The following is a 15,774-nucleotide window of genomic DNA, read 5'->3' as shown; positions in this document are numbered from 1 at the left end:
TTCAGTATTTTTTATATTAACTCATAACTAGAATTTTTTACTTTAATTTTAATATATATATATAAATGTAATATTTTTATTCTCTGGTGTGCGAGTGAGAAGTTTTAAGTCATATTTAATTTAATCCTGGTTTGATGTACAGAATTGGAGGAATTGGTTGCTAAAACTTGTTTAATTAGTTTTTTACAATACAGTAATAGGCACTAAAAGACCGTTTTTTGAAATAATAAATATAATTTTTTGTGTATTTTTTTTTTATTTCATGTATTTGTAAAGTATTTTTGCAAAGTCCATTTTCTTTTAATTGAATCAATTATTACAAAACTTGTTGGGCGCATGTCTATTTGTTTTGCCTAATCTAATTTTTTAAAACAAGTTTGGCATGGTGCACATATATACTCAAATAGATTTTAAAGTTATTTTCTTGATAATAGGGGACAATACATTTCAGGATTTTTGTCACAAGTTTTTTAAAGCTGCCCTTTCCCAGGTTTTCTGTAGTTTATTGGTCAGTATTTCCTAGTCTGGAATCTCAGGCACTGTGTACATAGACTCAGTCATGGAGATATTGTTCTGTAGGCGTCCTGGCACTCAGGCATTTACTTTGATAACTCTGTTGTATTGCAGGGTGTCTAAGTTCTCCACTAGAGTGCTGGATGTCATGCAGATGTTACTTTTTTTAAACAGTGGTTGAGCTAAAAGTGGTGTAGGGTGACTTAGCTCTTGTCCATGGGTGTCATGAATATGTTTTGTAACTTTTTGTAACTTTCCTAATCAGTTGTTAATCTGCGAGTTTTGTAGAGTGACTAAGTTCTTGTCCATGGGTGTCATTGTAACTTTCCTAACCAGTTGTAAATCTGTGAGTGGTGTAGGGTGACTTAGCTCTTGTCCATGCGTGTCATAAAGATGTTTTATAACTTTCCAAACCAGTTGTAAATCTGTGAGTGGTGTAGGGTGACTTAGCTCTTGTCCATGCGTGTCATAAAGATGTTTTATAACTTTCCAAACCAGTTGTAAATCTGTGAGTGGTGTACGGTGACTTATCTCTTCTTCACTGAATGATATGCAGATGTGTATACATTTCTTAACCAAGTCCTAATCTTGATTTACCTGTAAGACACTGTCAAGCCTTATTAAACCTGTTTTTTGTCAGTTTTGCAAGCCATGACATAACTACTTATAACCCTGAAAGCTGTACAGGCTGGAAATTTGTGCTTAAAATGATTGTTTTCAAATCAATAGGTTTACTTAATCAAAGTTGGCTTTTTAGACACATTATAAATTAGTATTATTTTATTTCTTTTAATGTATCTTTTTTTAATATATTCTTCCTCAGAATAATTCTTTTTATATAAAAGCAGTTATGAAAAAATACTTTAACTAGTGACTTAATATTTGTGGTACCTTTTGTATTATGCATTGCTTGCAAACAATTTATCAACTCCATAGTCATTGAACGTTTGTGTCTGCAAAATGCAAGCAGGATACATCTGGAACTTGTTCAATAGAAAATAAATTTAAGTAACCTGATGTATTTAAAAATTTGAGCTTACAAATATTTTTGACAAAGGAATAGTAAAGTTTGTGATAATTGAGGCAATTATTTTCATCATTGAACATTTTCTTTAATGTGTATAGGTTAATGTGGTTAGGTTTAGTGTGATGTTGCAGAACTGTCACTCTAAGAATATTTATGATCTTGGAAATATGTAAAATAATTTTTATGTTAACATTGGTTGATCTAATTAAGCCTTTAACCTCTGGCTATCTGTTAATGATTAATATTGCACTGTACTGTTGTTATACATAACACTGTAGGCTAGTGCAGGTATGTGTCACAACTACTGAGGGAAAAGATGGTGATTTGGTATAGTGTAGAGCCATGATTTTGATCTTACCATGCATCACTTTAACAAAATGTAGTATTTAAATACCAATTTGTCATATAGCCAGTGATATTGATCAAACTGAATCATTTTGACAAGTCAGTATAGTTGAAGTGTGAATGAGTGAGGTGAATGACAGTAGACCTGAGAAGTTGTTTACATTGTCTGAATGATGTTATGAATAATCTGAATAAAGTTTTGCATCGATTGGCTTTGAATTTATTTTTTATTTAATATTCTTAACTAGGATGAGTTTTGAATAATAAATAATCTTTTGAATTACCTAAAAGTTGACTTTAAATTAAAAAAAAAATTGTATAAAGTTTGGAACTTTTTAAAAATAATTTTTGTGAATCATCTTCAGAAAAAGCATAAAAATAACTGAACCGTCTTGTATTAAAGGATTAAAGGGTGTGAAACCAAATGTTTTTATTTTTCTTTAAGTAAAAATTTAGAAGTGAAAGAAATTTCAATTCAGTAAACTTTTAAAGGTTTTAACACATTGACAGAATTCCAAATGTGTTTATTCCTAAAGTTCTGTAAAGAAAAGTCAAAACTCATTATTCCTTTACTCCTATGTAGTTAATGTCAATTTATTCAATAGCAGTAACAACAGTAGGAGCAAGGAGGCTTTTTTCACATTGGCTGTTAAAAAAACAACAACATAACAGCATTTTAATTAAAGCAATTCAGTAGTGAAGACATAGCAGTAACATAGCATTAAAAAATGTGGAATAAAGAAATAGTATTACGTAGTTATAATGCAAAATGAGATACAATAAGATTATCATAGATGAATGAGAAATGTTGCAATGTGTCAGTTACGGAGACGTTTTCGGTTTAGCAACCATGAGCTTTACCGACTTGACCAGAGTTTCTTCCAGGCATCTCTTCGGGGGGGGGGGGGGGGCAAAGCCCCCCCCGAAATTTTTTTACCGCCCCCCCCCCCCCCCCGAACGAAATGAAATTTATAGAATATTATATAGAAAATATATACTTTTAACAGTGTCCGCCCCCCCCCGAAGAAAGTCTACCGCCCCCCCCCCCCCCCGAAAATTTCAAGTGCTCCCCCCCCCCGGAGAAAAAAGTCTGGAAGAAACACTGGACTTGACCACGCCGACCCAAAATACACCTCACGTTGATTATTCACGTAAAAGCCATGGATTCAACACAGAGCCACTCACATCCATTTTATAAGGAAAAATAGCATGTCAATACTAATCAGTTATCATTGTCTAATATAGTTACTCTAACCTAATATAGTAAACCCACTATAATGTAACACCTCTTCTGCTAACTACCTCACAATATTTATACAATAAATCACATCCAAATTTGACCCGCTTTGTACAGGAAAGTGTAGTCGGGTTATCTTCTCCTGGATTTCCCCACGTAACCTGTTCGCGTCATTGCAGTAGGATCAATAACTCTTGTCAGTGTTATAAATTGTCCAGAAGCCTGGTCAAATTACACAATTCTATTACAGTTATGTCCCTTTGCTTTGGTGAGAATACTCTCTGGTATAATAAATATTAAAAAAATCTTGTGCTGTTGTTGAAATGAAGACATTATAAAAACCCGATGGTGTTGCCTATGTATGGCTTTTCTAAAGCTGTTCCATATTTATTGTTTTAAATATCACAAGCGGAAAAAAAAAGCAAAACAATTTGATTTTGTTTTTTTCATGGCGGCATGGTAATGTAAACAAACTTGACATAATTATAAGGTCATACTGTGACTCAAAGGTAAAAAAAATTTCTACCGAAAAACGTTTTGAGAAGAAGGAGGTGTGGGGAGGTGTGGAAGGAGGGGGGGAGTGGTGGAAGACAGAGGCGTAGCGACCCATCCAGGCGCCGGGGGACAAACTTTCAAATAGGCGCCCCCCTCGGGAACAATTTTTAAATTTTCAACTTGCACCCCCCCTCCAACTTTTAATTTGCACCCCCCTCAAACTTTCAATTTGCACCCCCAACCTCAAACTTTCAATAAGCACCCCCTCCCATATATTTTTTATATTTATAAGGCAGAACTGCAGCTAAAATGAGATTTTAATATTTTTTTTACAACCCCTTTTGGCGCCCCCTAAGGTCGGACATATGTACCGCCCTCGCAACGCCTCTGGTGGAAGGAGATACAAAAATGAAATCATAAATGATAAGTAGTCAGTCAAAGTATTTCATTCTAAAGTAAAGGTTCTCTGCATTTGAACATATTGTAGCCATCATAAATTCGTAAAATATATTCCTGAAGTTTCTTTTATCGTTATTGTTTTACATTTTTAACTGCCGGGCAAAATTAACAAATGCAAGTTTTGGGGATATTGTCCAGATAAGCCCCGCCAAAAAATTATCCCCCGCCACCCCCCAAAAAAAGATGTTAAAAAAAATTCCAGCATTTGAAACTTGTACTTAAATTTTTTTAACCCTAACAGATTCTTAACCATAGCCCTAACCCTAATCCTAGAGGCAAATAAGAAGTTGTGTTTATGGCGTGCGTTTGGATATTCAATTTCTAGATATGGGGGTCATCCATAAATGACGTCACACTCGTAGGGGGGAGGGGGGGGGGGTCCGTAATTTTTCTGACGATGTGTGATGAGGGTGAGGGAGGGGGGGGTTCAGATGTTGCGACGTCACATTTTTGCATTTTAAAAAAGCAATGTTAGAAAACGAATTTTAGACGTTATTTCGCGTTTTAGATAAATGTTTTAATAAATTGTAATAGTTTAGACAAGATTTTGGAAAAATATCGATGTTTAAAAAAAAAATCATCTGCAATTTTGAGGGGGGGGGGGGGGGGGGTTGTAGGTTTAAGTGTGACGTCGTTTTAGGGGGGGGGGGGGGTTTGGCTTTTTGTGACGACGTGTGACGGAGGGGAGGGGGGGGGGGGAGTAAAAAATCGTCAAAAAAGCGTGACGTCATTTATGGATGACCCTTATCAGTATCAGAAATAGGTCCAAGTTGCGTGTGTGCATTAAATTTGAGATAGAATATGTGGCGGGGCTTAACTTTTCGTCCATGCACTTTTTGCCTTAGTGGCGTAGCATAGCTGGACGAGATCCCGTTTTGGTTGATGTCAACAATAATAATTGAGGGTCTAGCATCGATCATGAGCGATGCCATTCTCGGATTGCTAACATTGTTTGAACCCTCGGGGAATGAGGCTCGTTAGCTGGGGACAGCCACTCTTCTAGGAGAGACAACTCCAAAATCAAACTACTGCTGCCTTGTAGTTTGTTCTTGGTCGGACAAAGGCTATGGAAGCAAATCCAGAAAGAAAAGCAGGCTGAAATCGGAGTCAATGGCCTCAATGGCGCATAACCAGTTGACACGTAATCCTTAATTGTGATGGAAGCATGGTCGAGTCGGCAAAGCTCATGGTTGATAAATTCGAAAAAAGTCTCGAGTTCAAACCCTCTGGCAAATAAGGCTCGATCCCTTCCAACACTAAAAATTAAGAACGAAGAAGAAGAAGAAGAAGCTAACATTGTCAATGACTTCATAAATAGAATCTACGTGTAGAGAGATGACACACAATTAAAAGAAAACAAACAAACAACTAATTAGTGTATGTGCTTTATTTTTAAACGTCAGAGTGGAATATAATACAATTTTTTCCCTAGGGCTGTTTTTGTATAGCAAATTTTATTTGAGTAGGCCTAATCAATTTTATACTCTCTTACATTAAGGGTATTACAATTAACCAATATGGGCAATGAATCCTATAGTTACTCTAAGAAAGCATAAGAAATGTAGGTAAAGTTCCTTTTTTACTTTCTCGAATATACGAGGTATACCGTGAAAAAATAAAAATCGAGATTTTTACAAATCTCGACGTTTTACACCTCACTGATACGGAAACACATAATTTTGCAATCTTGTCCGTATGTCTGTGTGTCTGTCTGTCTCTGTGTGTGTCTGTCTGTGTGTAAACACGATAACTTGAGTACCGTTACAGCTAGGTTGATGACCTATCGATTTTAGACCTAGCGATCCTTTCGGTTCATATGTTTCTTGACCTCTGCATATGCCCAGCCGGCTTTACTCTCCAACGCAAGTCAGGTACCTATTAGCGCTGAGTGACTCAGGGACGTCTCACTGTCACAAGTCCGAATCGAGATCCGAACGAGACTTTCGAGCTAGCAGCCACACGCTCTACCATTCGACCTTGCCGTTCCTGTAAAAATTGCATCAAAGGGAAAACGGGAGTAAAATATTAGTGTTTAACCAAAGACATTTTGATGGTGATACATCTTAGATATTTTTCTTCTGCACCATGGACCATAAATAATAAACGTTTGAAGTTCTTGGTCAACATATTTTACCTTGAATAAGAAGTATATTTCTAACCTTAAATAGCAACCAGTTACCACGTCTATACACACTAGCTAGTGGTGGGATGTTCCAACACAGGTCGACTGTGTGAAAGCAGTGTGTGTGTGGGGGGGGGGGGGGGAGAGGTTGTGGATGAGGGAGGGGAGACAAGCGGTTATGTTATCAAAACAAAACGTCGTATTTCCTGTAAACATAATGCATTGCCTACATTGTGCATTCTTGTAAACAACAGGTCTTTATGGGGTTTTAAAACAGTGAGTAAAACGTGGGCACCTTCATTTTATTCAAGAAAGTCCTTATAATAAAGAAATGTGTATCGGGAAAGTGTTCAATCGGGAAAACGTCCGGCTCCAACACACACACTCGCACATATGCACACACACACCCATTAGAGCTGGGTGGACTCAGTGAGTCAGGTACCCATCAGAGCTGGGTGGACTCAGTGAGTCAGGTACCCATTAGAGCTGGGTGGACTCAGTGAGTCAGGTACCCATTAGAGCTGGGTGGACTCAGCGAGTCAGTTACCCATTAGAGCTGGGCGGACTCAGTGAGTCAGGTACCCATTAGAGCTGGGCGGACACAGGGACGTCCCACAGACTCAAGCTCGCGAACCAAACTCGAGACTTTCGTGTCAGCAGCCGTTTTCTACCATTAGACCACGTCGTCCCATTAGAAATTAAATATATGCGGAGTCAGATGTGTTTATTTAAAATGTTTTATCCAGGAAACACACATGTTCGAACTCAGGACTTTTTCAGATAGCAATTATATGCTTCTCTACTCGATCACGCTATACATTCCGGAACATAAAACAATTTTGAAGAGCATTAAGTACCCAGTAAATCGTGTTTTACCTAACAACTGAAAAAAAATATATTTCCCAACACATTTGCAAAAATGTGAACAATTGATAAACACCTATGTCATTGATGAATGCAATGGGGAAGTGAAACTGTGATAACGTCACGTGCGGCGTCAAAACGATCAGTGACAAAACGGCCTCGTCAAAAATGGACCCGACAAAACGACCCCGACAAAAGAGCCCCGTCAAATCGACCCCGACAAAGGGACCAGCGACAAATGGACCCCGTCATCTAGGCTTCCGAAATATAGGCTCCCTTCAATTATGCTCCCGACAAAATTCTCCCGTCATTTTGCTTGTCAAAAGGTCCCAGTAGAGACTAAGTCTCCGGCTAAACAGCATCATGTAATAGGACCCTTGTTATTAACATTCATTTATCTACACTTTTCTGAGTTAACTTAGCAAACAACCTAAACCAGGGGTCGGCAACCTGCGCCTCGCGAGCCGCATGCGGCTCTTTGATATCAAGATTCGGCTCTCCAGCTCCTTGCACAAATACTAATAATCTTAATAAAAAAAAATATTTGAAATAAAAAAATGTTAGTGGCTCTTTAAAACGAGGGAGATTTTGAAAATTGTAACTTTTGGCTCATCCGCTTCAAAAGGTTGCCGACCCCTGTAAACTATTACAGCTTATGTGGATATTGGTCGGGGTGTGTTTAATAAAAAATCCAAATGTTAAAATTAGTGGCACTTTGCTTTTAAGAGTTCTCTTTATTCATGAGTTGCTCAGTAGCTTACGAAGGGGGGGGGGGGGGGGGGGGGGGGGGATAGTGGCGGCGCCTTTTTCGGAGAAGTATTAAATTATTTCACCCGGACGAAATAGAAAAAAAGTGTATACAGTAAATATATGTTGAATCATTGTCCACCCCCTCTGAAATTCAATTGCGCCCTACCCCCAAAAGTTTCAACCCATTGTCCCGTAGAAAAACGCTAGAAAAAGAAATAAATATCAAAGCGCCATCTTATTTAGTATGACAGACATAATTACAGTTTGAGTCATGTAAGGGAGTCATGTAAGGGAGTCATGTAACGGAGTCATGTAATTTAGAGTTATGTAAGGGAGTGATGTAGTACTAATGTCAAGTAATTTTAGAGCCTCGTTAGGGAGGCATATAATTTATGGGTCTTGTATGCAGTGTTTCTTCCAGACTTTTTTCTCAGGGGGGGGGGGGGCAATTGAACATTCCGGAGGGGGGGGGGCGGACTAAATTTTCCGGGGGGCGGGGGGGGGCGGACACTGGTAAAAGTATATATGTTCTATATAAATTCCATTATGTTCGGGTGGGTGGGGGTAGAGACGCCTGGAAGAAACTCTGCTTTTATGGGACTAGCGATGTTTAATGAATGTGTCTCTTCTTTTTGTTAAATGTTGACACAATCAGCTATGTTATCTTCTTGTTCGCAATTTGTTTTAAGAATAATTTCACTGCCCGTTGATCCAAAGTTGCTATGGACTCTGCTTCGAAAAAAAAAAACAAATTAGCTGTAACACGTCAAGTTCTATTGATGTATAGCTTCGTTAATGAGAGTGTTGCCATTTAGAGAAATGTTCGTGAAGAAGAATGGTATTTTGTTTAAAGATGCCAATTTAAAAATAAAAAAATTATGAACGCTTTTATTTTAAATGGGGTACGGTCATAATGCCCCAGCTTGCAAAACATGCAAAATTTGCGAGCAATGAGAGTAGTGTACCTTGAAAGTGTGTGTTCGTTTCCGTTCAGAGGGCTTCGAGATCCAGATCTAGCGGTGATTTGTGAAGTGCTACACCGTGAGTTGTGAACAGTCAGCCGTCAGGTTGTTTGTGCTTTTATTCACTTGAACATCAGGGATGATGTAGGATACTGATGTCTGATAATAGGTTCTTTCCAAAAAAGGTGTGTTAAATTGTTAGTGTTGGATTTGTGTACTTGCAGTTTCTGTAGCAGTATGTTAGTAGTATTGTAATCTCGACTAGATTTATGGTTAGAAATTAGGGTTAGGCTTATGTTAGAACCAGGTTGGGGTTAAGGTTAGCATTGATATTAATAATATTATCAGTAAAAAAATATTAACAAGTCAAATGTGCATTTAGTTTTAGTAACTTAACACCCCTTTTTAAGAAGATTCTATTATCGGACACTGGTATAGAAAATCTACGTTGTTGGTGTTTGCAACAAGGGCTTATTTCATTATTGAACGAGCCTATTAACAAATTAGGTCGTGTGTTTAACCTAATGCCATAATGAAACATAATGGCTGCACCTAACGACCAGGCTTTTTTGTCCAGTGGTAGCCCGTAGGTAGTTTTTTTTTAAAATGATGTTGTCTGCGAATAAAACATGCACATAGAGTAAATTATGCTTAGGGTCGTTAAAAGTAATTAAGCCATTTGCACTTAAAAGTCTTTTTAACTATAACTAATCAATAACTCAACTGAAAAAAAAAGCATTTTCTTCTAAATATTTTGGACATTTTCGTATTGGTGTCACCCCCTCCCTAAATGGCGTCACCCTATGCGATCCGCACCCCTGACCCCCGCCTTGCGACGCATCTGATCCGCATGTTAAAACTGCAGTTTTTAAAATTAAAATTTATTTTATGCTTCAAATTGCAACGCGTTTTTCAAAGTGATTGAAAAACGCCCCTAATATATTCGATGAAGGCAGTCGATTTTTAAAGATGGCGCCTCACAATCTCAAAATATTTCAAACAAAAAAAAACAATAAAAAAACGTTTTAATAACAAGCTTTTATGTAATAATGCACCAAAAAGTAGAAAATAAATTATAGACTACTATTTAAATAACTATAAAGAAAATGGTGCGTCACTTTAGTATCTATTTGATACCTGTACTAATATTTAGGAAGAGGCGCACGCTTTTCTGTATAGTTATTTAAATAGTTGTGTATTTTTATATATTTAAAGAAAATAATTTTATTTTCTACTTTTTAGTGCATAAAAGCTTGTTATTGAAACGTTTATTATGAATTTTTTTCAGTACTTTAAATTAAAAAAAATTAAATAGAGTTGCATGACTAAAACCATTGCGCACACATTGAACATGATAACAGTGCGGAATAGTTAGGTAAGACAGCCTACTAATTTGGACACAATTTTAATTAATTCATAACAAATTAATTAGCATCCAATTAAGTCAAATTTAATGTCAGATTGTTTTGTCTTCATTTCTTGACCCAAGTGCCAACTTTGAACCGAATCAGCCAGAAGTGCCCGAAATTTCGCTCGGACGTTTCGATCTAGACAGAAAGTTAAATAATACCTTGTAAAACCTTGTTTCAAGTCTGTCAAAAAACTTAGAAATCGCGTATTTCGTAGATCGATTTCAGAAAATAAGCAAATAACACAATAAAACCGAATATCTTAAACTTTGATCAGTCACATTTATTGTTTACTTAAAGCCATGTGAATGCTTAACAATGTAAACATCAATGTAGACGCTTACAAGCGTGCTACGAATTAGGTCAATGCTAACCAGCGTAACTTAATTAATGTCAACTATTAATCTTTTTTTGTGGTACCAAAAATATAATAAAAAAAGATAATTTTGTAGATAGAATTTTGAAAATGTATTAAGTAAATTGCAGTTTTAAACTAGTGGATTATAGTCAAGAGCCTGGGGGGGGGGGGGGGGGGGGGGGTCTATAGTATATTGATTTAAAGTGAAACCGATCGATAGCAAGGTCATCAAGGTAATCGATCAGCATTAATGATAGCGGAGTTTTTAATTAGTGTTCCCCTCCAAAATCCAATCCTCTGATAATCAATTTCCAAAATTATCCTGTCTTTAAAAACGACTCACCTAACTCTCATAAGTCTCGGTGCCCAGCGCGACCTGTTTATGTGAGTTGTGTTCATGGCGACGTTTTATTTTTAGACGCCACCAGCCTTCATTTTACCGCAGGGGTCTCCAAACTACGGCCCGCGGGCCGGATGTGGCCCTCGAAGTCCTCTCATCCGGCCCGCGGAGATCTTTTTGTCCTCGGAAAAATTGTTTGTTGGTGATGGCTGAGGAACTTTGCCCAGAAAAATCAAAGACATGCCTGGAAGAAACTGGCCCCTGAACTGAAATTTGATAGTTAATGCGGCCCTAGGACTGAAAAGTTTGGAGACCCCTGCTTTACAGGGTCGGTCATTGGCCGGACGATTTAATGATCGGTTATTGGCATATTTAAAACCTAATCCAAAAAAATGTCGTCTAATTTTTGCTGCAAAATGGCACTTTACATATATATATATATATATATATATATATATATATATATATATATATATATATATATATATATATATATATATATATATATATATATATAATACATGTATTTATTTCAAATAGTTTTTGAGCAACATAAAGTAACCAGGATGGAGATACACAACACATCTCTTGTGTGGAAGATCAATTTCTTTCTGCAACTTTTTGGTAGGTTTATTAAAACGTTATAGATATTACACAACGTTTTCATTGACTGACCAATCTGAAACTGAGTAAATTTGCTTTTATATATGTAATATGTTGAACTGGAATTTTTAAAATTTAGGAATAGTGTTTCCTGAACCTACAGTACTGTAAGATGATGTTGAATGAAAGAAAGGTATGTCAGAGGCCGCGGCTCTAAAGTAACTGTTAAGTACCTAGGCTGAACATCGACACTTAACTAAACCATTCTTGATGTCAAAATGATAATCCTAGAAATTAGATGTTAAATCAGTCATTAAATTAATAAAACGGTTTTGAAACTATGGGGACATAGCAAGATTTAATGCTAGAGATCGCTCGATAGAGTATGATATTCCATAACAGAAGGGGATATAACTATCTAGACGTTATCACCCGACCAGTCTGGTGAGCTGTGGTTCACGCCGAATGTTTACAATCGTAGAAATATAAAGTTTATATTTATTTTATTGACTTCTCGCTTAAGGCAGTTCGACTGTTAGGACAGTTTTCTATTTATCTAGGCGTGGTGATGTGCAATGTATTAGATGAGTGTGTGGAATGAACAGCTGTAAACTGTTTGTGTGTGTTTGCAGTGGCGTTGCGAGGTTGGTGTCACCCCCAGAGGCGTAGCGCCCCTTCCCGGGGACAAACTTTCAAATTTTCGATTTGAACCCCCCCCCCCGCCCCCCTCAAACTTTCGATTTGCACCTCCCCTCAAATTTTTCTCTATATATTTTACTATTTTTTTGCCTTGGTGTCACCCTCCCCCCCCCCCCCCCCCAAATGGTGTCACTCGGTGCGGTCTGCACCCCCCCCCCCCTCGCTACGCCACTGTGTGTTTGTGTGTACCATTACAATTGTTTTGTACGACAGTCAGGTCTCGCGGGGTGTGTGGACACGTAGGCCCTTGTTGTACAGAGTGAAAGAGTGTAACAAGCGCAGCGATTGGTTGAGTGACAGCGGGGGTGTTGTGAGCGGTAGTTCGGAGAGGTGTGTAACAGTGTGTTGGGTAGGCAAGGGTTGTGTTTGGAAAGAGATATTTCAAAACTATTTGTCTCACCCCAAAGGTCTACTCCTGTCGAAAACCGGGAAATACGCCTTAAAACGCAATCTGTATAATGCTAAACCCAAAAGTTTCTTGATAGAATCCGATGGGCTGGTGGTATATCAATGTCTTAGGCTGGTGGTATATCACTGTCTTAGGCTGGTGGTATATCAATGTCTTAGGCTGGTGGTATATCAATGTCTTAGGCTGGTGGTATATAAATGTCTTAGGCTGGTGGTATATCAATGTCTTAGGCTTGTGGTATATCAATGTCTTAGGCTGGTGGTATATCACTGTCTTAGGCTGGTGGTATATCAATGTCTTAGGCTGGTGGTATATCAATGTCTTAGGCTGGTGGTATATAAATGTCTTAGGCTGGTGGTATATCAATGTCTTAGGCTGGTGGTATATCAATGTCTTAGGCTGGTGGTATATCAATGTCTTAGGCTGGTGGTATATCAATGTCTTAGGCTGGTGGTATATAAATGTCTTAGGCTAGTGGTATATCAATGTCTTAGGCTGGTGGTATATAAATGTCTTAGGCTGGTGGTATATCAATGTCTTAGGCTTGTGGTATATCAATGTCTTAGGCTGGTGGTATATCAATGTCTTAGGCTGGTGGTATATCAATGTCTTAGGCTGGTGGTATATCAATGTCTTAGGCTGGTGGTATATCACTGTCTTAGACTGGTGGTATATCAATGTCTTAGGCTGGTGGTATATCAATGTCTTAGGCTGGTGGTATATCATTGTCTGTAACTGGTGGTATATAAATGTCTTAGGCTGGTGGTATATAAATGTCTTAGGCTGGTGGTATATCAATGTCTGTAGCTGGTGGTATATCAATGTCTTAGGCTGGTGGTATATCACTGTCTTAGGCTTGTGGTATATTAATGTCTTAGGCTGGTGGTATATAAATGTCTTAGGCTGGTGGTATATAAATGTCTTAGGCTGGTGGTATATCACTGTCTTAGGCTTGTGGTATATCACTGTCTTAGACTGGTGGTATATCAATGTCTTAGGCTGGTGGTGGTCTGTTTGGTGCGTCTGTAAAATATTCAAAGACCCGTTAATTATATCGCTAAATTAATTTGCAAGTTATTTTTTTAATGTCTTAAAGTGTCTTTGTGTCAATTATGAGGTTTGCAATTTCTGTTTTCTATTGAAATTTTTTTTAAATGCGTAGTTAAGGGCTATAAATGGGAATAGAATTGATAAATCGTCATCTAAATGTAAATGCAGTTAACCCACATAGACTGAAAATAAACAAAAAAATATAGTTATAACTGCATATTTCAGGCTTATTACTTATTGTCATTGGTTATTCTACCAAGTACATTGGCAAATTCGATGATTATGCACATGTAGGATTATGGGAAGCGTGTGACGTCTTAAACAGCTGTTATGATTTCGAGGTGACTTCTTTCAAAAACGAGCCTCACCTAATTAGTACAGGTAACTTTTTGTAAATATTATTGTTTAGATAATGATCTTAAAATCGGTTTATCAGGGTGTGTGTATGTGTGGGGGGGGGGGGGGGGGGGGGGAGTGATAAGGGTGATGTAGGTAAATCATAGCAAGGGTTATAATCCTCTCCATCTTAGTTTTAACTCATTTTTTTTTCTTCTTAGCCTAATTTTCACGATTTGTTTAAAAAAAAAATTGTTTACCCCCCCCCCCCTAAGAGCTGTCTAGGCCTGATCATTAGGTTATATTTTTATAAAAGTAAATTCTTCTTTTTCTTCTTCATTTTCAATTGTATTTTTTTTAGAGATTATATACAACATAAAGCGGGAGTGATCTCCCCTAAACTTTCTCGAATATTCTTAAATAACACTACGTTGGGATGGTAACTAGGGATAAAGCATGATTTTAATCCATTTTTACTTTCTTGTATATACGAAGTACAGAGAAAGTCTTGTAATCGTGCAAAAAAAAATTTAAAAAATCGAGATTTTTGCAAATCTCAACGTTTTACAGCTCCCTGAGTCGGAATAACATAGTTTTGCAATCTTTTCCGTATGTCTCTGTGTGTGTATGTGTGTGTGTCTATTTGTGTGTATGTAAACACGATAACTTGAGTACCGTTACAGCTAGGTTAATGAAATTTCACATATAAATATATTATATCAAAATCGTAGATCCGTATCAACTTTTGAGCGATTTCCGATAACCGGAAGTGGAACCTTTTCTGCGTTCAATTTTTCTGTTTTCGCGCAGAAAAATAAGAATTGTGCACCAAAAGTGATTTAAAATGATCATATTCTGATTTATTTTTTGAAAAGTCGGAAATAGCGTAAAGTACTACTTCCGTCAACCTAACTATAGCTACACTAAAGTTATCGTGACAAAATACACTCAAAAAAGCACACACACACACATACACACAAGAATGATCAACTATGTTTTTCCGACTCAGGAAGGTTTAAAACATCAAGATTTCTTAAAGTCATGATTTCAAGTTTTCGCACGATTACATTTAATTCCGTTGTAGTTACAATCCTTCCTCTGTAGTCCGTATTTTTAGATAAATAAAAAGACTAAAAGTACGGAATTGGCATCAAGTTTAACAAAATCTTGCAAAAAAACAAGACTATTTCTGATTTCCTCCCCAGCCTGGGCAAAGGCTGCCCGCACCCTACTCGGAATATGCATGACTGGTCAGTCTTTGGTCATCCTGTTGACACTTTCAGCTCTTGTGATTAAAACTGACAAATTTGTGGCCTGGTGTACTGCTGGGCTAGTTTTCTTTTCAGGTATTTTTAATATCTAAATGAAAGCGTTTTGTTTTAATACATTGCATCTTCAGTAAACCTTCATTTTAGAATGTGTCCAATTTAGACGAACGTCTATTCTGGCATTCGTCAAATTAGTTCCATTTGGGCAAACGGCTTACAGTCAAAGTATTCGGGTGATTCTTTCGAGCATTTGTTGTAGACATATCTATATCTATATCTATATCTATATCTATATCTATATCTATATCTATATCTATATCTATATCTATATCTATATCTATATCTATATCTATATCTATATCTATATCTATATCTATATCTATATCTATATCTATATCTATATCTATATCTATATCTATATCTATATCTATATCTATATCTATATCTATATCTATATCTATATCTATATCTATATCTATATCTATATCTATATCTATATCTATATCTATATCTATATCTATATCTATA

At 37.0% G+C, this 15,774-nt stretch overlaps 1 protein-coding gene across 3 annotated transcripts in view; it reads left to right on the top strand.

The window, feature by feature from the left end:
* Positions 1–8,790: 8,790 nt before the first annotated feature.
* Positions 8,791–15,774, top strand: part of LOC131929594 (uncharacterized) — an 8,867-nt gene continuing 1,883 nt past the window's right edge. Inside the window, exons 1-4 of one of the 3 annotated variants that reach the window (XM_059285883.1) lie at positions 8,791–8,879; positions 11,422–11,505; positions 13,868–14,023; positions 15,184–15,324. In XM_059285883.1, the coding sequence (XP_059141866.1) occupies positions 11,448–11,505; positions 13,868–14,023; positions 15,184–15,324 (355 nt within the window). In that variant the 5' untranslated portion in view covers positions 8,791–8,879; positions 11,422–11,447. Of the gene's footprint in view, positions 9,361–11,421; positions 11,506–13,867; positions 14,024–15,183; positions 15,325–15,774 lie in introns of all 3 variants that reach the window. The other 2 variants (XM_059285881.1, XM_059285882.1) reach the window with 2 other exon arrangements.

Source organism: Physella acuta, unplaced genomic scaffold (assembly GCF_028476545.2).
Source record: "Physella acuta isolate Inbredline_101_S28 unplaced genomic scaffold, ASM2847654v3 ptg001653l, whole genome shotgun sequence".
Classification (NCBI taxonomy): domain Eukaryota; kingdom Metazoa; phylum Mollusca; class Gastropoda; family Physidae; genus Physella; species Physella acuta.
The sequence above is the reverse complement of the archived record's forward strand: the minus strand, read 5'-3'. Positions and strand labels throughout refer to the sequence as shown.